This window comes from Candoia aspera, chromosome 10 (genome assembly GCF_035149785.1).
Source record: "Candoia aspera isolate rCanAsp1 chromosome 10, rCanAsp1.hap2, whole genome shotgun sequence".
NCBI lineage: Eukaryota > Metazoa > Chordata > Lepidosauria > Squamata > Boidae > Candoia > Candoia aspera.
In genome coordinates this window covers 26,731,677-26,753,285 of record NC_086162.1, presented here as the reverse complement: position 1 = coordinate 26,753,285, position 21,609 = coordinate 26,731,677, and the positions used below count along the sequence as shown (strand labels likewise).

Genomic DNA, 21,609 nt, shown 5'->3' with positions numbered 1-21,609 from the left:
TGATGCCAGTTCAAACCGAATTTACGGCCTTCGAGTGTTCCAGGCAGATTTAGCTAGGGGGTTTGCCAAGCCAAGTGACTAATAATGGTTTGCCGCTTGAGAATCTTTTGCGAATTTGGGTCGCTGTACACCGGGGTCCGGGCTTGAAGTTGTGCCGCCGGCCAGAGCAACAGCTTCCCGGGCCCGGGCGAACGTCTTCCTGCAATAAACGGTGTCTCCGCTCGGCGTGGTGTGGCTGGTCTCTTCCTTCGCGGGGCGCGGGGCGCAGGGGAGGTGCATCTCCGGGGGGAGGCCCTGCTTGCGGGGTGGCCTTTGCGCATGTGCGAGGGGGGTCGGCGCAGGCGCCGGGGATTTGGCAGCCGCGCCTGCGCAGAGCGGCAGGAGTTGTTCCTGCTTACGTCCCGGTCGCCCTTCCTGCGTGTGGGCCTGGCGGAGGCGGGGTTTCCGGGCGCGGGCGCCGTCGGGCCTGACGCGACGGCGGCCCTGAGGATGGCCCCGCGGGGACGCCGGTAGCAGGGGCAGGTGAGGGGGGGTGGGAGGGTCCGAGGGGCGGTGGCAGCGCTCGCGGGGCTCCCGCCGCCAGGCGGACAGCGGCGGCGCGGGCGGCGGCGCGCGGGGCATTGTGGGAGGGAGGCCGAACCATCGGCGGCCGGCGGGGGAGGGATGTCGCGGAGCGGACGCGGCCATTGGCGGGGGGGGCGGAGGATTGGGCGAGGCGCGCCGCCGACGCCGCTCGTGCTGGACGCGGCCTGCGGCCCGTAAGGCGCTCCGCGGGCCTGTGCCTTCTGCGGCCTGGGCGGCCGGCCCGCGTGCTCCCCGAGAGCGCCGGGGCCGCCGCCCGCCCGGAGTCGCCTGGGCGTGCCCGGTCCCGGCGCGCCGTCACCGCCTCTTCCTCTGTCCCGCGGGGTCGCGCTGGAAGTCGTGGCCGCCGGGCAGCCTTTTCCCTCTTCCGGGCCCGAAGCCCGGCCGCGGAGGGCGCGCTCGCTTCCTCCTGGAACTGCGGCCGAATCCCGACGCGGCAGCTGGGCGTGCAATTCCAGTCCAGAGCGCGGCGAGGAAGCGGCGCGTCTGCCTGGGGCTTCCCCGGAAGGTGCGAGGCTTCTCGGGGCTCGGCCAGGCGCAGGTGGTGGATCCTGGATCTAAGCCAGGGGTGACCCGCGGCCTGGGATGCCCCTCCCCTTGCTACGTCTCGTGGGGTGCCAGAGAGTGCCTCTTACTCGGGGCTCGTGGGATTTCAGCAGATTCCACCCCCGCCCCCCCAACAGCTTTGCAGCCCACCCAGGAAGCTGCTGTGCCCCAGGGATGAAGCGTCACAGGTAACTCGGCTCCACAGATTTTCTTCGAAAAGCCAGGGCTTTTTGCAGGAAAGGTGGCTTGTAAATCTAATGCAGCTGCCCTTTCGCTTCCCATTATTCATCCACAACAACCTTGTGAGGCAGATTGGGCTAATGGGTGATAGCTCCAGAGTATCTAGCATGCATCCCAACAGGGTAGGTGCACCAAAAGAAAATCTGATTTCTGGCAAGTAACATCTTCATTTTAAGTACACCAAAAAGTGTAAACCCTTTAACAGATCACTTTCTGTTTGACTAGACTGAAGCAGAACATTGGTCTAGCATTTGAAGGATAAATCGTTCTTCATGATGTTACTACTTGTAATGTTCCTTCAGCTACCAGTTGTAAAGGCTGGCAAGTTGGCGTTTGTTTGCAGTGATGTGCAGAAGCTCAGGTCTTGAACATAGACTTCCACTCCACAGTCTTCCGACTCTTCGTGACTTCATGGACCAGCCCACGCCAGAGCTTCCTGTCGGTCATCAACACCCCCAGCTCCCCCAGGGACAAGTCCGTCACCTTTAGACTGTCATCCGTCCACCTTGCCCTTGGTCGGCCCCTCTTCCTTTTGCCCTCCACTCTCCCTAGCATCAGCATCTTCTCCAGGGTGTCCTGTCTTCTCATTATGTGGCCAAAGTATTTCAGTTTTGCCTTTAATATCACTCCCTCAAGTGAGCAGTCTGCCTTTATTTCCTGGAGGATGGACTGGCTTGATCTTCTTGCAGTCCAAGGCACTCTCAGAATTTTCCTCCAACACCACAGTTCCAAAGCATTGATCTTCCTTCTCTCAGCCTTCCTTATGGTCCAGCTCTCGCAGCCATATGTTACTATGGGGAACACCATTGCTTTAACTATGCGGGCCTTTGTTGTCAGTGTGATGTCTCTGCTCTTAACTATTTTATCGAGATTGGTCATTGCTCTTCTCCCAAGGATTAAGTGTCTTCTGATTTCCTGACTGCAGTCACCATCTGCAGTAATCTTCACACCTAGAAATACAAAGTCTTTCACTGCTTCTACATTTTTTCCCTCTATTTGCCAGTTATCAATCAAGCTGGTTGCCATAATCTTGGTTTTGTTGAGGTTTAGTTGCAAGCCAGCTTTTGCACTCCACAGTCTACGCAGCATGTAATTCTTACAGTTCAGTGCAGTTCTTCTCTGCCTCCCACCAGCCCCAGAGGCAACAGCTCTGGCCTGGCCTGCCCTGGAAGTCAATCAGCCCACTCCCCATGAGAGAAGTCATGGCTTAGGTGCTTTTCTTGGACCAATGGCTGTGGCTTCGGGGGTGGGGAAGCAGCCCTGGCCTGTTCGGTAGAAACAGCTAAATGAACTGAGAGATGGGGTAGATGCCTCCTGTGGGCCTTTGCACAGGAGTCCAAAAATGAGTGAAGAGGATGGCTAGGGCCTTCACACAAAAGCAGGCAGAGACAGAATCACCCAACAACTGTTTCGCTATCAGAAAACCCTTGCAACAAGAATGTGGTTTTCTTTAAAGTCTGGCTTAATGGTTGTGCAAATAACATTTGTTCTGTAGCAGAGGTTCCACATTATTGTCATTAACGTTATTGTTCAGCATTCAGAATCTTTGCCTCTTTGCTCCTTCACTCCCACTTCTCAGGCCTCTCCCCTTTGTGCATCTCTTCAGATGTTATTCTTATCCACCACTTCTACATTGTTGAGGTGGTAAGGTGATGCTGCTTCCTGACAGCCTGAGTGTTAATCAGAGGGTACAACAGCAGTAATCTGCCCCCCCTGTCCCATCTCTGATCTCCAGCTGGGAGAGTTGGAAGACGCAGTTTCTGGGAGAGCAACGTTTGTGACACTGACTTGACTGAAAGCACCTTTCATCTTTCAGCAGGAACGGTGGTCTTGAGAAATGGATGTTTGAGCATAAGGTGCTCTGGCCCTATTTGGGGCCATGGCCACTTCAGATGTATCATTGGTTCTTGTGGCAGTGAGTTACACAGATCATGCATTTTATTCTGCAGCAGTTTGTTTCTAGGAAGGGGGAGGGCAGCTTTCTCCTGTGTGCCTCCTGCCAAATGTGATCGGAACACATTGAATAGCGTCCTATTGGTTTTTCCAACTTACTCGTGCCAAGAAGTGCTGTGTGAAACCATAGCACTTGTTTTAATGCTGGTGCACCATGTCAGCCAGGTCCCTGCCCTCTGCCATTTGAAAAAGTGTTCTGACCCTGGACTTCCTCTGCTGGACAGATTAGTCCTGTCTTGCCTGCGTGCTTTGAGGAAAGAAGGCAACATGGCTATTTTTGGCTTTGAAAAGCTGGCTTAGCTTTCTGCTATTTTTCTGGCTTTCACCAGAAGCAGAGCTGACCAGACTGGGATGGGTGGGGTGGAAGGGTTCAGCCCTTTTGCCCAAGCCTTGTGTCCAGAAGCGAAGTGCTCTCCAGAATGGAAGCTTCTGATCAACTTTTTCCACTCTTTTGTAATGGACTCCAAGGTGCTGTTGCAACACCATGGCCATCCCTGTTGCTCTTGGCTTTTGTAAGAACAACACATGCCATGACATCTTCTGCAGGAGTCTTTCCAAATGGGCCAAGGAGATAAGTTTCCCTTTTCACCTCCAGCATCCAGAGCAAGGAGAAAAGGGTGCAGGGTGTAGATTACGGAAAGCAATTGCTTCACTCCAGCACACCCTAGTCAGATAATACAGGCCTTGGAACACAGTGTCCAGTTCTGGGCACCACCATGGCAAGCCTGTGGTCGCCTGCCTTAGGGCCTCCATTCTTTGCATAGGTGGAGTGTGCAGGATAGTCCTTTGCTTTAAACCACATTAAGAAATCCCTGTTGGGCCCAGCTTCCCCGTTCCCCATCACACTAGTTTTTTCTGCACAAGGATGTTCGGTACCATAATGGCAAGTATTTGGACATGTGGCTGTACTTCCCCGTCACTCAATTCTGAAGTGGTGCAGACACAGGAAGGATGTCTGGAAGCCTTGTGCTAAATGTATTCCAACTGTGCCCATTCGCCCCAGTATGTATGCCCACATTGAATGATGTTGGGCATGCGGGTACAGAGGAACAGACGTTTAGGCAACTGCAGGGCGACTGAAGCTTCCCCTGTTGCAGAGTGCATCGTTCTCCAATGGGCCCCTGTGACAAGCCCCCTCCTGCTTCCCTTCTGGTTCTGTCTTTCATCCCTTAGTAAAGGTAAAGGTTTCCCTTGACGTAAAGTCCAGTCGTGTCCGACTCTAGGGGGCGGTGCTCATCTCCGTTTCAAAGCCTTGGAGCCGGCGTTGTCCATAGGACACTTCCGGGTCATGTGGCCAGCATGACTCACGGAACGCCGTTACCTTCCCGCCGAAGCGGTACCAATTAATCTACTCACATTTGCATGTTTTCGAACTGCTTGGTGTGCAGAAGCTGGGACGAGCAACGGGAGCTCACCCCGCCGCGCGGTTTCGAACCGCCGACCTTCCGATCGACAGCTCAGCGGTTTAACCCGCAGCGCCACCGCGTCCCTCTTTCATCCCTTACTGCCCTCTTAAACCCATCAGGTACTTGGGATTATCTTTCTCCAGCTGGTTGGAGTCAGCATGTGCAATTCCTTCAAAGGCTCTCCTCTTCACTCATTCCTTTGATCTCTTCTGATGTCAGACAAGCTTAGGAGCCTATATGGAAATTGAAAATGGGGGTAAAGGTGGGGAGCAGAAGCACCAGCCCTATGGCACAGAAGGCAGTCCAAGCCATCCTCCCCCTCTTGGTTGGTGGTGAAGCCGTTGAATGCTTGCAGCTCTAGGCCTGGAGCCGGCTTGGTCATCCTGGCCTCTTGTGGCTGCGGTCATGGGTGACCTGGTTGTGTGACCTTGGCCCGATGAGGTGGCTGCCTCTGACTGGGAAGTCTAGGGGATCCAGTAGCACCTCTGTTGGCTTAAATTGGTTCCGTTTTGTTACGGATTTTGGCCACTGGCCAGTGCAGATGAGGGATCCAGGCTCTGGAGGGAAGCTGGGCTGGTGCTGATTCTGGCTTGGAGGAGAATTTCACAATGCTCAGGAGCCAACAATGTCAAGAAGCAGAGAGACAGCCCTGAGTCGCTAGCAGGGCTTCTGGGTGGGCACAGATGGTTCTTCCAGCTCTCAGGATGGCAACCTCTCCTCTCCTGCAGGTCACCAGGCTGCCTTCAGTCCACCTGGCAGGCGGTAATCCTTCTCCGTGCCCCACTGTGGCAGCAACATGAGCGAGGTGTCGGTCGTTAAGGAGGGATGGCTGCACAAGCGAGGTGAGTGGTGCCTCTGCCTGCCCTGTTGGAGAGCCTGGGCCGCCAGCAAGGTTTGCGCCCTGATGGGTCCTGCATGGGGAGAGCAGCACCTGCGCAGCCCAGAAGCTTCAGCGGGGTGAAACAGAACAGGCCTCCCACCGGCTGAAGTTGCAGGCTTCCCTTGGGCTTCAAGGGGGTCTTGAGTCCCACTGAGGTTCTCACTGCTTTTGCCACCTGCTGGCCAAGGCCGCCGCCTCTCCCTAACCATGGGGCCCTGAGCAACCTGTCAGTGGTGGTGCCCCATCTGTGGAGCACCCTTCCTGGAGAGAGGCGCCCAGCCTGGGCTGCATTTTTTCCAGTCCCAGGGAAGAAAACCCAACAGTCCTTGCAGGCTTGTAGGAAAGGCTTGTGGTGCTTTTACGTCTTTCTGCTGTTTTGTTCTTGTACTTGTAGCTGGTTGTATCCTCGGCCACATTTGTTGTTCTGTGTTCCGGTGGCTTGTCTGCACCATCTAGGAAAGGTTGGGTGTAGGACAATCCAAAATAAATAAACGGAATTGTGACAAGAGCCACGAAGCTTGGCGTGAGCTCTTTTTCTCCTGGCAGGTCCCCCTCCCCCTCCCCTGAGTGGCTTCCCCTTGTCCCATCCTTGGGTTGGAGCACCACAGACAAATATAGATAGCAGGGGGTGGGGGCAAGGCCCGCCTGGCGGCTATTTTGGTTCCCTGCTGTCCTGGATGCACTGCCTTGGCCAGGCCAGGCTGGCAAACTCAGCTGGGGGAAGCCTTGGCCTGCCTTTGCCGAGGGGGGGCTTGGACAGGAGAAGTAGCTTCCCCAAAGACCTCGGCGCAGTGAGCTGTGCTTCCCAGAGTCAGGGTGGGTTCTGACTCTGGAACAACAGGAGGCAGTTGGCAGGGAAAGGCTGCGCAGGCTGCCAGGGAACGGTGTCCCTCCCACGCTGACGGAGGGCTGTCTTAGGAGCAGATGGAACAGAAACCTCAGCTAGTTGCCTGACCCGGTGAGGAGTTGCATCTGGCAAGGTAACACACACGGCACTTGGTTGCTCTCCTTGCTCTCAAAGGGGTAAAACCGGTTCCGACATTTAGGAAAGGTGGGAGCTTTCAGGGGCACTGGGTTGCATATAACTGTTGATGGGGTAATACGTCTATGTCTGCCTGAGTTGTTCGGTCACTGAAAGCAGAGCAAAAAGCCATTTGCTGGCAGGAGGGTGGCTGGGCATGCGTGTCCATCTGGATAACACCAGGCTTGCTCTGCAGGGGAATACATCAAAACCTGGAGACCCAGGTATTTCCTCCTCAAAAGTGATGGCTCTTTCATTGGATACAAGGAGAAGCCTGAAGCAGCAGATCTCGGCGCACCCCCCTTGAACAACTTCTCCGTGGCAGGTTCGTTACCCAGGTTAGCTTGGAAAATGTGGGGTGAGGGCGTGGTGCTCTCCTGGATCTCCAGGGAGGCTGGCATAGGATTCCTGATGGGACTCCTGTTCCGCTTGGGCTTTGGATGGGTCATTCCCACCTTGCCAGGGGAAGTTGCCCGTGTGAGCGATGGGCACCCTGCAATGGCCCTCACTTTCTCTTTGTCTCTCTCCGTCTCGGAGAAGGCCAGGGAGGTGGTTGTCCTGGGGAAGGCGCTGCTCTAGCGGAGCCTGTGTAGGTCTCAGCCAGTGGAAATGGGCAAGGACCTGGAGCCTCGCTTTAAGGCGCGAGTGGCTGGGGCCAAGGGGGCCGCTGGGAAGGTTCTCTGGGGGAAACTCCAACACAAGAACCCTTTCCTCTTTCTCTTGCCTCCCCAGAATGCCAGCTGATGAAAGCAGAGCGACCCCGTCCCAACACTTTTATCATCCGCTGCTTGCAGTGGACCACGGTCATTGAACGGACGTTCCATGTGGACTCCCCAGAGGAAAGGTGAGCGTGCTGCATTGAGACCGTGCTCTGGCCACTGCGAGCAGGAAGGGCACTTTCAGATGCTGACCGCAGAGGTGGAGGATTGCCCCATTTCCCTGGGTCCCGCGTTTTGGGGTAGTTTCCCCTCCTGCTACATGTTTCTGCATCAAGGTGGCAATCCCTTGGTCACTGTCGGTGTTTGGGCACCAGAAATATGCAGTTTTTCTGACCCTGGAGGCTCCCTGGCCAGCAGGGGAGCTTTCTGTCTTGAACTGACACGTAAATTTATCTCAGCTGCCTCCCTGTAACTGAGACTGTGGGCCCTATGCTGCCCTTCCCTGCAAACCTCAGAATGGTTCAGTGCTCCCTGCTCCTTCCACCCTGAGTGTTGGTTTGTGCAGGTCACTCTTGTGTCTTCCCCAGGGAGGAGTGGATCCAGGCAATTCAGATGGTGGCCAACAGCTTAAAGAACCAGGAGCCAGAAGAGGAAGACCAGATGGACTACAAGTGTGGCTCCCCCAGCGACTGTATGGGGGCTGAGGAAATGGAAGTGGCTGTGACCAAGTCCAGAACCAAGGCGGTAAGGGAAGGAAACGTACGGCATGAGTAGGGTGGTCTTGGCTGGTTTTAGTGATGCTGTCTAACTATTTTAACCTTTTCCTAATGATTGTTTTTTATTTATTCACTGTTTTTAATCTAACTGTTGTACACCTCCCAGAGTCGCCTTGTGTGAGGTAGGCGGCTGTATAAATGTGAGCAATAGATAAAAACAGTTGTGGCTATGGGTTTGTAATGGCTAATTTTATCTTAAAGGTTTGATCAGTTGGGTGATGAGCTTGGTCAGTACGCTCTTTCCCTCTGCCTTTTGTTACCAGACCATGAGTGATTTTGACTACCTGAAGCTCCTTGGAAAGGGTACTTTTGGGAAGGTTATCCTTGTACGGGAAAAGGCCACAGGCCGCTACTATGCCATGAAGATTCTGCGCAAGAAGGTCATAATTGCCAAGGTGGGTGGAAGCTCAGGGCCTGTGGAGCAGAACACGGAGAATGGGGAGGTGGCTTGCCCAGGTCAGCGTTGCATGACAAGTCCTTCCTCAGAAAGCCTCGTTGTGGAAAACCCATTTGGGTTTCTCCCTTTGCCTGGAAAGCTGGGATTTTCTGCGACTGTGACCAAAGAAGGGAGCTTTTGTAAATGAATATTTACCACTGCTTCCCAGACAGTTTGATCCTGGGGCTTTGGGGAACCCCCTTTTCTCTGCCGCCCCTTTCTTCTGAGGGAAGAGTGGGTCCAAAGGAGCCCCCCCCCACAGAAGTTAGCCATTTGGCTGAGGATGGCTGCCTGCTTCAGCCACGGGTGGGTAAGGGCATGGTCCTTTACACCCGCCAGGCTGTGGCTCTTCCTAGCCCCTGTTTATCGCTGAGGTTTCTGCTGTTTTCCTGAAACCTAGAGAGCCAGGCTGAATGGGAGGTGAATAACGGAGCTCAGGTGCATTCCATGAGAATCGCTCATTTGGGTAAGAACACTGTTCTCTCTTCCAAGGATGAAGTGGCCCACACCGTCACGGAGAGCCGAGTGCTGCAGAACACCAGGCACCCCTTTCTTACGGTACATGCCGCGGGTGACTGGCCTTGATCCAGCCAGAACTTTGGGACAGTTCCCCGCTGACCAGAACAGATCCAAGCTTTGCTTCTGGGGGCTGAGCAGAGCGGGTGGGCCCAGGGCCAGTAGAAGTCCGTGGCTGATCCCCCGAGAGCCCACACTGTCGCCCTGCTGGGTTCCATCTGGTGCTTTCTCAGCTCTAACACCGTTTGGCATCACGGGAGGGAGCATCTCTAAGGTACAGGTCTGGTGCTGCTGCTGCATTAACTAGCCGTAAGGCCATCTCAGAATGCAAACGCAGAACGATAACGGGACCGTGCGTGTAGGCCTGGCTCTCGGACTGCAGGGCCGTGGGCAGGCAGGAGGGGTGCTTCTCCAGGGCTGCCGTTTCTGAGGGGAGGCTCTGTTCCTCGCCTTTCTAGGCTCTGAAGTATGCGTTCCAGACCAACGACCGCCTCTGCTTCGTCATGGAGTATGCCAACGGAGGGGAGGTGCGTGTCTGCCAGGAGGAGTCCCTTACTCGGCGCTGCGCCCACTCGCAGTGGCTGCCTCTTGCTTGCTGGGGGCAGGAGTAAGCTTTGGGTCCGGCGTCCTGCCCAGCTGCTCCTCCCTGACCCCGCCTTCCCTTTCAGCTGTTTTTCCACCTCTCGAGAGAGCGCGTCTTCACAGAGGAGCGTGCCCGTTTCTACGGGGCCGAGATAGTTTCTGCCCTGGAGTATCTCCACTCTCGGGATGTCGTTTACCGTGACATCAAGGTAAACCCTCCCTTGTGGAGCAGGGCACCACCTCACTACATTGCCGCTCTTCCCTGTGGGTCTGAGCGGGCAGTCCTCGGGCCAGTTCTGCGGGGAGCTCCTCTATGCTGGGGCCCAACAGCCTTTGTACCTTTTAGCTGGAGAACCTCATGCTGGATAAAGATGGACACATCAAAATCACAGACTTTGGGCTGTGCAAGGAAGGCATCACCGATGGTGCCACCATGAAGACCTTCTGTGGGACACCGGAATACCTGGCCCCAGAGGTACTGGGGGAAGGGAGGCTCCAACCCCACACCAGCAGGGAGCGGGGGGACAGGGCTGTCTTCTCTTGGCCAAGGCAAACGTGGGATGGCAGGATTTGCAAGGCATGAGGCAGACCTGGCTTTCAGCTGCCTGGGCTGCCAGTAACAGCCTGTTCCTTGGGGCTCTGTAGACGCACCTGCTCCCAAATGTTACGTGTCTCACCTCTTCTTCCTGCCTCCCCCCTGCAGGTGCTGGAGGACAATGATTACGGGCGGGCCGTGGACTGGTGGGGCCTGGGCGTGGTCATGTATGAGATGATGTGTGGACGCCTCCCCTTCTACAGTCAGGACCACGAGCGCCTCTTTGAGCTGATCCTCATGGAGGAGATCCGCTTCCCGCGCACCCTCAGTCCCGAAGCCAAGGCCCTGCTGGCTGGTCTGCTCAAGAAGGACCCCAAGCAGAGGTGAGGAGTGTGTCCCAGGCCACCAAAGGCTGGGGGGCGGGGTGCTTCCTCCAAGCAGGAGCTACAGCTGGGAACTTGCATGGAGCTGGCCAGGGAGTTCCCAGCCTTCGATTGCCCGGGACACAGTCCGTTTGTCTGGGAAGCACAAGGGTTAAGCTGCCAAAGTCGCAGGTCTTTGGGGTGGGTTGCTAGAAATGCTGGAGAGCTGGATCTGCTGGTGCCATGGCCAGATTCAAAGGCAAAGCCATAGCTTGCGTGAATATGGCATATTGAATAAATTACAGTTGGCGTCTTTGCTTTGGAGTTTGAAATAGATGCTTAGCGTGTAGTTCTCTACAAACGCGTGCAAGGTGAGCACGTTTCTCTTGGTCAAAGATGCCATGAAGAGGTGTTGCAGCGCAGCTGTGCGGAGGGAAGAGCTGCCGCTCCCCCCCAGGGGCTCTGGAATTCACCCCCCTTTCCCTTAAGGCCCCGGTAGCCCTCGAACAGGCAGCAGCAGACTTTTGTCCTCTCTTGCTGAATCTTGGGCCTCACAGCACATGCCCTTGAGTACACGTGTGCGCACACACCCCAGTCTTTCCCCCCAGATGTTAACCAAACCTTTTATTTCCCAGGCTGGGGGGTGGCCCCAACGATGCCAAGGAGGTGATGGAGCACCGGTTCTTTGCCGCCATTAACTGGCAAGATGTGGTTCAGAAGAAGGTAGGCGCTGTCATTGCTGTGGCCTGCAGGTGGCCTGAGCGACTCACCTCCTCCCCTCTTGAGGTGGAGGGGATCAGGAGGCAGGGAGGCTGCAGGTAAGGTTCCAGGGTGTGAACTGAGCAGGCTGCTTCTCCTCCTAGCTCGTCCCACCTTTCAAGCCCCAGGTTACATCTGAAATCGACACTCGGTACTTTGATGACGAGTTCACAGCACAGTCCATCACCATCACTCCACCCGACCGATGTGAGTAGAGGGCCTTACTCCTCCACGGGGATGCAAACAGGGGGCGGCCTTTAGTTCTTTGGTGTTGGCTTCACTGGGAAGTTACAGGCTTTGCTGTTCTTGTCCCCAGATGACAGCGTAGACCCCCTGGATGCAGACCAGAGGACCCACTTCCCTCAGTTCTCCTACTCCGCAAGCATACGGGAATAGCGTTGCAGCGCTCCTGTGGTGCACCTGCTAGAGAGGCCGTGGGGCTGGCCAGACACAGAACTCAGAGTGGCAAGGGACCGCCCTGTCTGGCTGATCCCAGGCTTCCCAGCCTCTGGGGGCCAAGGGGACAACCCTGGGCCCTCGGCCCTTGCGGTCAGGCGGCAGAGGCGGCCTTGCCATGGCCAGGTGGCTGCATGGACCAGCTGAGTCACTCTGTGCCCTTGTGTCCCCGCCCCCAAGCCATCCTCTACATCTCTGCCTCTGGGCCACAGCTGAGCTTTATGTGGAAATTTCTTTGGTGTGCTTTGATAGCTTCTGAGGGCTGGGCCCTGCTACGGGACCGTTTGGAAAGGATTGCGCTGGGCGCCGGGTGAAGGAAGGGGAGCATTTCTTGCTGCCTCCTGAATGGGCTGCCGCCCTGGGAACAGGAGCCTGGAGTGTGAAGGACCCTGGCACCGTGGTTCGCAAGGAGGGCAGAGCCCCCAGAGTCCGCCCCCCTCGCCCCTGGGATTTGTTTCTGTGGGACGGTAGCCAGAAGGTGCCCATTGGGGCTGATAGCGAGGCAGCCAGTGTCTTACTTACATTTGGGGGGGGCAGAGAAAGGGCTTCCCCAGTCATGTATGTAGAAGCTGCTGTTGTCAGGAACTGAGGCACCCTCCAAATAGCAGAGGAGGGAGCTCGCCTCCAAGCCCACATGGGAGCAGCAGCCTTTTCTGAGCCTTCTTCCTGCTGGATGCCAGCAGCCCAAGGGGGCCTGAAAGCAGCTGCACCCACCTGCCCCATGATAGCCTGCCACTGCCATGTCTAAGGCCCGGGAATGGCCCTCGCTGGATGGCGGGGCAAACCTTCGCCTGCCTTGAGTTATGGAACAAGGTGGGGTCAGGCCTGGCTCCCCCGTCCCTTCGTTCCTCCGCCAGCACCTGGAACGGGGCTGGCCAGGGGCCATCTTCCTCGTAACCTGGTGGATCGTCAAGCTCCCTGGCCCGGCCCTGGGGTGCCCTAGCTGTGCTTTCCTCCCTCTTTCGGCTATGGAAGAAGGCCTCATCCGTGGCCCAAATCATTTGCTTGTCCCCAGCAGTCCCTGCCACTCCCATTTCTGACCTTGCGGGTAAGGCAAGCCCCTGGGGCCTTTCCTAGTGGCAAACCCTCCTGCAACTGGTGGGCCGTGGAGGAGTCCGTGCCTTTCATGCCTTGGGGAGGATGCAAGGCTTGCTGGCCAGGCAGTGTCACAGCCTTTCAGAGTCCCAGGCCTGCAGCATTTGGGTGCTGGGGAGAGTCTCCTCCCCCCTGTTCCACACCACCCTTTCTCTTCCAGGCCCTGCGCGGAGGAGGCTGGCTTGTTCCTTGGTCCTCCAGGACAACTCTGAAATAATTCCCAAGGCAGTAGAATGATAGCTGGCCTGCCCGGTTTTGTGCCCCATCCAGGATGGAGTTGCCCAAGACTCTCTGAGGAAAGGCACAGCCTGTGCTTGCCACAGGCAGACCTGGGGAGCCGGACGGGAGGCTGGCTCAGGGTGCTTCTGCTGCCAGGACAGACCAGCACTGGTCCTGGAATCTAAGGCTGGCCTTGCCCTGCCAATCCTAGCCAGGGCTCGGGTCACGCTGAGGGCCAGAGCTGCAGCTCATTGTCCAGCAAAGGAGCAGGCAAGGCCATGGAGGCTGGAGCCAGTCTCCCTTGGCTTCTTCCAGGGCACTCTGGAGTCTGCGTCTGTGGAATGGCCTTCCCCAGCACAGAAGCCACTCAGCTGAGTTGCCACGAGGACCTGGAAGTAGCCCACATGGAGGCCAGTCTTGCCACAAGGTGGAAGGCCACTGGCCCTCCAGCAAGCATGCTTAGAACGCGGACTTTCTTTCCTGCAGCTGGCTGAGAGTTCCCCAATGCGAAGGGTGGCAGGTCTTCAGGGAAAGGGGCCACCCCAGCCCACCGTGGTTAGTGCCCCCAAGCTGTGGACGCCGGAGCAGTGGCAAGGGCCCCCCCAGCTTGGTATGGCCAGCAGTCCCTCCCACCCACCTGTGCAGTCTCAGGCAGGTCCCCAGTGGACTCAGCCGAGGGGACAGGGGGAGACCTCAGGCCTGCCTGGGCCCCACCCCCCTCCCAGCAGCCTTCACGACTGCAGCGGACCTGGGGCTCCCACGCCCTGCCTGTGCCCAGGGACCACTGCAGATCACACAGTCACCCTGGGCTCCACAGGGTGTCTTCTGTGCACAAGTTCAGGGGGTGGGGTGGGGTGGGGTGGGGTGGGAATTCGACTGCCAACAGCCATCTCACTTCCCAAGTCTCAACTCTCACAGGTTGCACTCTTCCTCTGTTGGGAGGACCTGAGCAACCGCCCACCACCACCACCGATGTGATCCGATGTTTCTGAAAGCCACTGTGCTTGTGGAACCTCGAAGGCTCCAAGTCAGGCAAAGCGGACTGAGATTGCCCAAGATGACATACTGCCCTATGCCCTCTAAGGTGCTATAGGGCCCCCTCAGCACAGTTGCTGTCCCTCGTCCCTGCTTGTGGGCCTGGCCATTGCACCTGCCTTTGTGTCACAGCCTCGAGGGTGGCTTCGCTCAAACATGTCTGCTCAACAGGCCTTGCTCTGGACCCCCCAGGAGCTGAGAGCTCAGCTGGGCTGCAGAAGGGTGGGGAGGGGGGAGCTCCAGACCCCCACCGTGAGGCCTTCCTTTCAGCACACCTGAAGTGCCAGCAGCCCCAGCACCCCATATGGCTGTAATGCTCGCCCAGATGCGTTCAGCTCAGGAGGCACTCAGGAGGAGCTGCGATTACAGCTTATGTGGGGCGACCCTTGTGCCCTGGACTGTGCAGGGCTGAAGGGGGGGGGGGGTATCTGGGTAGGAACGCACAGCAGCACAACACTTGGGGATGGGGAAAGAACAGTTTCTCACACTTCCTGCAGTCCTTGCTCAGATTTACTAATTTAATTTTGCCCCTTTTAGATTAGACTGAAGCGCCCACTCTGTCACGGTGTGTTTTTCCCCTGCCCGTTCTTGTCCCCATTGCTGGAAACTAACAGCACTTCCGGCCTTTCGTGGACAGGTCTCGAGATCCTGAGTTCAATTTGTAAAATAAAGTTTGCCAGAGTGTTTTTGTAAACGTGGCTGATAAGCACAAAAACTGGAAAGGCTTTTTTTTTTGGTAAACCATGGAATTTCCTTCCTCTGCCCTCAGATTTGTACGGTACAAGCAATAAAAGATTTTATTTCTTGGTTATGTGTGGTCTCCATCTTTTTTTTTTTAATTAAAACGCCTTACTATTTTAAAACACACAAGCTCTTGTTAATTGTAGCTTGCATCTATGTACAAATTCAGTCCCAGGTAGCAGAGCTGTTCTGAGGAAGCTGCTTGCCCCATTTTCACCAGGGTGAGAGTGTTTTGTCCAGGGAGTCCCAACAAAGCTGCCTACTTCTGCCACCCTTGCTCCTGGCCTTCTCTTGCAATCTTAAATTCTGGGTGATCTGCTTTACTGCTGCTCAGCAGCCACTCCTGCCAACGGAGGGGCACTGAAACAAGCGACCCACAGGACTGCCGCGCCCCGCCCCGCCATCATCTCACCAACGGGATGCCTCTCAGCAGCATTGGCAGACCCTGTCACCCCCGCCTCTTCAGGAACTGCTGTCCAGATGGCATCCTGTGGAAGTGGCCTCTTGGCGATTAGTTTTTGGTGTACTTCGAAAGCTGCCTGCCTTGATTTCCCCCGGTCTTTTGAAAAGCTATCCAAAGGTTGTATCCTGCAATGGATACTTTATTTTAGGTTAACTTGGAGCCATAAAAAGGGTTCCTCCCTTGCAGGGATTGGCCTATCACCTCCCAGTCCACACACTGGTGGCTCATTTTGCTAATGAGCCCCAATTTAGCCAGCCTGGGCGTTGGATGGGGACTCCTCTGGCGCTCCAGCCAGGTGGAGCTGAGCCCCCTCCTGTCTTGTTCCACAGCCTTGGGGGCTTCCAGACAGAGGCCATGGCGCGGCATGAGAGGAGACCCCAGAGAGGCGCGCTCTCGGTAGGAGCATCGCTTGTGGGGTGGATCCTGTGCCATGCAGGTGCCCTGAGCAGTCCCGAGGTGTTGGGGAACGGGCAGTGAAGGAGGTGGTTGCAGAAATTCTGTTCTTGTCCTCTTTTTAAGAGAGGACCTGTTGCCACTATTTTTCACCATTCTGGGTTTGCAGAAGTGTTTGCGAGGGACGATTATTTGGCCCGGACCTTTGCTTACCTTTTCAAACAGGCCTGAGCACCCCTTTGTAAACTCTTCTGCCTGAGCTGCAAAGTGCTCTCCGACTAGCCTGTCTGGGTTGCTCAGACTGGAGGAATGGAGAGCCCGTCTCCAGTCTCCTGGGAGCATAGTCCTTTTTCTTACCCACCACCAGGGCTGACTTAGCGGGTGCCCCTGGAATCTGTGCCACCTGAGAAGTTTTCCTAGTAAAACAGGCTGGTGGGGTGGAACGGGGGTGCACCCAGAAGAAGGGAGTTTGATGGGTTGTGTGTTCCTTTAACCCCCCCCCCCTTCCATTAATGCTGCTCAGTTTCAGGTGGATGAGAAACGGGAGCCTTTGAAAAGCAAGAACAACGAAGGTCAGAGCAGTGAAAAAGGACCTGGGAAGGTGGGTTCTGGCCCTGTTGTGAACTGTGGGCTTGGTGCCTGCAGCTTGTTGGCAGAAGAAAGGGGCAAGGGCCCTCTGCAGCCTGAAGCTGCTCCTTCAGATATGGAAATTATTTTGGTGTTAGCATGAATCAATCCTATTGCATTACACTAACAGACCTGGGTTAGGGGCTGCAGGGGGGCCATGGGCAGGCACCCAGCTGGTCCAGGGAGAGAACATGGCGAGCCACATCTTCACGTACCTTCTCCTATGTGGGACCACCTGTCACTGCTCCCAGAGGCAAACGTTCTGTTTTGCACATGGTAAAAAGCAGGTTTCAGCTACTTTACACAGCTGAGCTGTGGAGGTGTTGTAGGAGTAAAATCCCACAATCCTCCCCTCTCCCCCTTGGAGACTTTAAGCTGCCAATTGCCAGGGGCACTGGGTGTAATATGAGCAACAAGGAACTCTGCCCATGGAAGGAATTGCTTGAGGTGCCTCTGTGAAGCAGGGCCCTGAACCCATCAGATCGGGTGAGAAGCTCAGAGGCCTAAGTGGGTCAGGGTTGGGTCCCAGGTTGGGTTGAAAGCACAGAATCCTGCCCTGGACAGCATCAGAGGCAGCAGGCCAAGGAGGTGGGCTGCGGGAGAGGACCTGGGCCTTTCAGAGCTGCTTCGTGATGGGGAGAAGCAGGTCTGTGTGCAAAGTGGGGGGGCTGCCTGGGCTTTGCAGGGAGCTCTCCCCACCCCATCCCATTGGTTTTCCCTCCTGCTCCTGGCACTGCTCTGGTGCCCTGATTCCTCTCCCCTTCCAGAAAAAAGGCCTGGAGAGCTATGAAAAGGAGACCGAGAAGTGGGGGGTGGCCTGCCCCCGAGCTCTGGCCGAAACACTTCTGCCGAGAGAGCGAGGTGAGGTGCTGATGACCCCAAAGGGCTTGAGGGGGGAGCAGCGATGGGGAGTCCTGGGAAATTCATCCCTGCGGGGGGTGGGGGTGAGGAGGAATGATCTCATGTATACACCACACTCTGTGGCAGGTCTGGCATTGCGTCAACTGGGGAAGAGCGGAGTGCCCTGCTGATCCCTCAGGCTGATGAGTCACAGTGCCGCTGGAGCCTGACAGTCTCCCTTCCTCTGTCCCCAGTTGTCCCAGCCTCGCTCTCCCTGGCGGAAGAGCTGTCCCAGGCAATGCTGCGGATGGACATGGCCCTGGAAAGGGAGTACGCCTTCGACATCTTCAGCAGCTTGATGGTGAGCAGGAGCACTGGAACTTTGGCAGTGGCATCGTGCACCCAGGAGCCAGGCGAGCTCAGAGGGAGCCGACTCATCACATTCACTGCAGGGACCCCGATTAAAGCAGGGGGGCTGTCCTCCAGAATGGAGGAGGATGGCTACAGGCCGGTCTTGGTGACCTTAAGTCAGAGATGGGACCATCTTGGCTTGATCAGGGCTGAAACACTTCTGCCGAGAGAGCGAGGTGAGGTGCTGATGACCCCAAAGGGCTTGAGTGGGGGAGCAGCAATGGGGAGTCCTGGGAAATTCATCCCTGCGGGGGGTGGGGGTGAGGAGGAATGATCTCATGTATACACCACACTCTGTGGCAGGTCTGGCATTGCATCAACTGGGGAAGAGCAGAGTGCCCTGCTGATCCCTCGGGCTGATGACTGCAGGGTGCCTCTGGGCAGTGATGGCACGTCTGCCTGGCCAAGGGGGTCTAAGTCTCCATCATGTGGTGGTCATCAGATACATATAACCTGTTAAGCTGCCGTGACCGCTTGGCATGCAACCTGGCAGAGAGCACAGGGCTGCCAAGGGAGCCCCGCCCTGTGTGGAGCAGAGCAGAAGGGAGACATTGCTTCCTCCCTGTCAGTTCCGTTCCAGGAAACATCTTGCTAGTCCACCCGCTCCCCCCAGCCTGCCCGACCAACCAACCAGTGCTCTGTGCCAGATGACTGTGTCCTGCCCAGCTTCTGGGCCCCTGTAGAGGGAGCTGGGAAGGGATATTGCAGGGGCCACCTTTGCAACTCCTGTCTTTTCACAGCGGAGACAGCCATCGTATGCATTCCAGGGCTTTGACCTGCCGCGGTCTGTGACGGTGGAGATGCGAGCCCTCCTTGTTGACTGGTTGGTGCAAGTGCATGTAAGTTCCTGGCTTTGAATGGGAGGAGTAGGGTGGTGGGACTGGGGTCCCTTGCAGCCAGTTCTAGAAGGGCCCAGATGGTCTCGAGGGTCTCCTCTCATGGAAGCCTCACTATCTGGGGGCTCTGTAGGAGAGACAGAGCTTGACACTGGCTGTCCAGCAAGGGGAGGCAGGTTGGCAGCTGCTCTGGTCAAAAATTATCTTCCTGCACACAATCCAAAGCCCTTTTGACAGAACTTGCTTGCCTTGCCCATGTTACGCCTTCCTGGCCTTATTTGTTGGATCCAGAAGCAGGGAGGAGGCATCACCCTGATGCACATCTGTTTGCTGCCAGTGATTCTGCCCCCTTTGCCTCCTCCCCCTCCCAGGAATATCTGAATCTGGCAGACGAGACCCTCTACCTGGCAGTCTATCTCATGAACGCCTACATGAAAGCAGGCCGGGTCAGGATCCCTCGCCTGCAGCTCCTCAGCATCACCTGCCTCTTTCTGGCCTGCAAACTGGAGGAACACACTTGTCCAGAGGTGAGAGACCCCTGGATTCGGAGAGTGGCTGCTGGCCTTCCCAAGACCCGGGGCAGCTGAAGCCACCCACTCTGCTTTGGTCCAGCGGCCCTTCTTGGGTTCTTGGCCTCTTAGGCAGGAAGGGGGGATCACACCTCTCCGGGAATGGCCACCCATCACGCAGGAAGCTCGCTCCGGTGATAAGGCACAAGCATGCTCCCTCATCTCCTGCAGCCAGCCCAGCTGTGCTTCATGATGGAGGACTCGTGCAGCCACAAGGATCTTCTGCGAATGGAACGCAAAATCCTGGCCCAGCTCAGGTTTGAGCTGCACTACGCCAACCCCATCCACCTGTTCCGCCTACTGGCAGAAGTGGCCCATTGCACCTTGGAGGTGAAAGTCCCAAAGTGGGCCAGCTGGGACCCTGGACCACACACACGGTCACCAGTTGCTGTTCCCAAGTGGTACTAGGGTCAAGTGTGCCCTGGCATTGTGGGAGGGCAGGAGAGAGAGGTGTCACCTCTGCAGACCCAGGAGCCCCCCTTCCCAGTGATTTACTCCTGTCAGGGTGGTGGTGGGAGGCAGCAAGCATTCTTTTTCACCACTTTTCCACTGATTTTTCAGGTCCAGTTCTTGGCCCTCTATTTCATGGAAGTGTCTTTGATGGAGGTGGACTGTCTGTGTTTTGAGCCTGCCCAGTTGTCCTTTGCTGCTTTGTATCTGGCACAGCAGCTGTCATGTGAAGCCAAAATCAAAGACGTGGATGCACTTAAAGAATGTTTTCCAACGTTCCATGTGTACAGGTAGGAGCGAGTATGGGCATGTGCCGCAAGGAACGTATGTGATGGTGCTGAGAAATAGTGGAGGTGCAAATAATTTGGGGTGCAAATAATTTGTCCCTCCTTTATTTCCTAGCTTTTTAAAGCAAAGCCTCTGATGTGAGGCTGTATTTTCCCTCATATGCCAGAAGGGATGGAAAGTGTGTGTGTGGCTGTTGCCTTAATTCCTGCATGGCCCAAGAAGGTTCATGCCCCTTGTGGTTCCCTGCATTTCCTCGTTGCCATCTGTGTAGCCTCAGGCTGCTTAGGACTCTCTGGGGATCAGCGGCAGCCCAGCGAGACAGGCTGTGGCTTTCCCCCAGCTGCAGGGATTGGGGCATTTTGACAGCAACAGGCTGAAGATGGGTTCAGTTAGTAAGTGGTGGAGATGGGGCTGGGGTTGGTATCATCCTGAGGTGGCTGACGAATGAGCAAGAGAAAGGCAGAAGCACCTTCTGCGTTCCTAACCAACTACATGAAACAGAGAGCCAGTGTGGTGCAGTGGTGAAGGCACCCGGCTAGAAGCCGGGAGAGGGTGAGTTCTAGTCCTGCCTCAGGCACAAAGCCAGCTGGGGGACCTTGGGCCAGTCCCTCTCTCTCAGCCCTAGGAAGGAGGCAATGGCAAACTGCTCCCGAAAAACCTTGCCAAGAAAGCTGCAGGGACTCGTCCAGGCAGTCTCTGAGAATCGGACACGATTGAACAGACTGTTTCTGTTGGGCAGGTGGGCAGGCAGGCATCATACTGGCAGGCTTGCCTCAGTGATCTGGCATGGAGCAAGGTTCCCCTCCCACTCACAGGGTGGGATGGGATCTTGCCACCTCCTCCCAGCGACTGATTTCTGCTGCTGCAGCTACCCAACCCAGCCACTGCAGTTTTCTTTGGGAGAAAGCTTCATCCGTCTGTCTGATGAAGACTCCTGCCCGGCATTTAGGCAAAAAGTAAAGGCAGAAAGGAAGGGAAAAGATGGGACCTCTGAATGTTTGGGAACGAAACTTTCCCTAGGTGGTCTCTGTTAGATTGCCCAGAGAGGGATCATTACGATACGTTTTGGGCGAGCAAAACCTGTTCTTCAGACAGCAGCCTTTCCAAACTGTGGTAACTCTACTTCTCTACCACATTATCTCGGTCAGTGGCGCACTTTCACACTCTTGGAGATGTTGTGATTGTTTTGAAGACTGGGATTCATGGTGAAAGAGAACTCAGCCCACAGCTGCTCCCAGGGCTCAATTTCAGAGGCCAACACCCCACTCTGCTGGCTGCTCAGCTGGAGGCCGCCCTGGGTGGGATGCCAGTTGGCTGGAAGGCCAGATCAGCTGCCCCCGCTGCAAGTCTCTGTGTGGCCTTGGCTGCCACAGCCCACTCCCCATGTTGTCCCCAAAGGAGCAATTGCAGCGCTGCGGTGGCCATGCGTGACCTGGGCCTTCCTGCTTTTCCTCTGGTTCAAATGGTGCCTCAGCCCCTTGGGCCCTGTGTTATGGCACCACTGGTCACCTTGAGCTTGCAACGTGGGGGGAACCACACCCTTTTTGAGCCAGAGTGCCAGAGCGAGGAAGCTGGAGGCCAGCAGCTAGGGGGATCCCCCAGTTCTGGCGGGCCCCCCAAGTGCTCCTCTCTCCTCACAGTGAGGCGGAGCTGTCTGCTGTCTTCCCGTACATGGCCAAGGCGGTTCTGCAGGGAGCCAACTCCACCCTTCGTGCCATCTTCCTGAAATACTCCAGGCCACAGAAGCTTTGTGCCAGCACCAACCCTGCCATTGCTGCCTCTAAGTTCTTGAGTCGCTGCCTGGGGAATCCCACTCCATGAAGGAGAATCGCCATGGGGGATTGAACGGTCCCTTCCTATTGCATGGGGGAATGGTGAGCGCAGGAGGCCAAGCGTTGCCCCAGGGTCCAAACAAGTGGGATATGGGTGTGGC

General features: G+C 56.3%; 2 protein-coding genes across 4 annotated transcripts in view; both read left to right on the top strand.

The window, feature by feature from the left end:
- Positions 1 to 21,609, top strand: part of AKT2 (AKT serine/threonine kinase 2) — a 101,388-nt gene that overhangs the window by 1,926 nt on the left and 77,853 nt on the right. Inside the window, exons 1-14 of one of the 3 annotated variants that reach the window (XM_063312439.1) lie at positions 388 to 522; positions 5,456 to 5,569; positions 6,825 to 6,953; positions 7,361 to 7,472; positions 7,875 to 8,031; positions 8,327 to 8,458; positions 8,992 to 9,057; positions 9,474 to 9,542; positions 9,684 to 9,806; positions 9,944 to 10,072; positions 10,301 to 10,515; positions 11,130 to 11,217; positions 11,358 to 11,460; positions 11,570 to 13,032. In XM_063312439.1, the coding sequence (XP_063168509.1) occupies positions 5,524 to 5,569; positions 6,825 to 6,953; positions 7,361 to 7,472; positions 7,875 to 8,031; positions 8,327 to 8,458; positions 8,992 to 9,057; positions 9,474 to 9,542; positions 9,684 to 9,806; positions 9,944 to 10,072; positions 10,301 to 10,515; positions 11,130 to 11,217; positions 11,358 to 11,460; positions 11,570 to 11,649 (1,449 nt within the window). In that variant the 5' untranslated portion in view covers positions 388 to 522; positions 5,456 to 5,523 and the 3' untranslated portion in view covers positions 11,650 to 13,032. Of the gene's footprint in view, positions 1 to 387; positions 523 to 5,455; positions 5,570 to 6,824; positions 6,967 to 7,360; positions 7,473 to 7,874; positions 8,032 to 8,326; positions 8,459 to 8,991; positions 9,058 to 9,473; positions 9,543 to 9,683; positions 9,807 to 9,943; positions 10,073 to 10,300; positions 10,516 to 11,129; positions 11,218 to 11,357; positions 11,461 to 11,569; positions 13,033 to 21,609 lie in introns of those variants that run through there. The other 2 variants (XM_063312440.1, XM_063312441.1) reach the window with 2 other exon arrangements.
- On the top strand, positions 15,530 to 21,497 carry CCNP (cyclin P). The gene is made up of 9 exons (XM_063312636.1): positions 15,530 to 15,658; positions 16,179 to 16,274; positions 17,065 to 17,143; positions 17,377 to 17,483; positions 18,274 to 18,372; positions 18,741 to 18,896; positions 19,110 to 19,268; positions 19,500 to 19,678; positions 21,317 to 21,497. Exons 1-9 carry the CDS (start codon positions 15,530 to 15,532, stop codon positions 21,495 to 21,497), a joined length of 1,185 nt encoding a protein of 394 aa, XP_063168706.1.

Bases quoted from the DNA above. Each gene is read 5' to 3' on its own strand.
- CCNP (XM_063312636.1), top strand. From the start codon at position 15,530: ATGGGGACTCCTCTGGCGCTCCAGCCAGGTGGAGCTGAGCCCCCTCCT. The intron at 17,144-17,376 runs GTGAGGTGCTGA...CTCTGTCCCCAG, and splicing joins ACTTCTGCCGAGAGAGCGAG to TTGTCCCAGCCTCGCTCTCC. The intron at 19,679-21,316 runs GTAGGAGCGAGT...CTCTCCTCACAG, and splicing joins CCAACGTTCCATGTGTACAG to TGAGGCGGAGCTGTCTGCTG.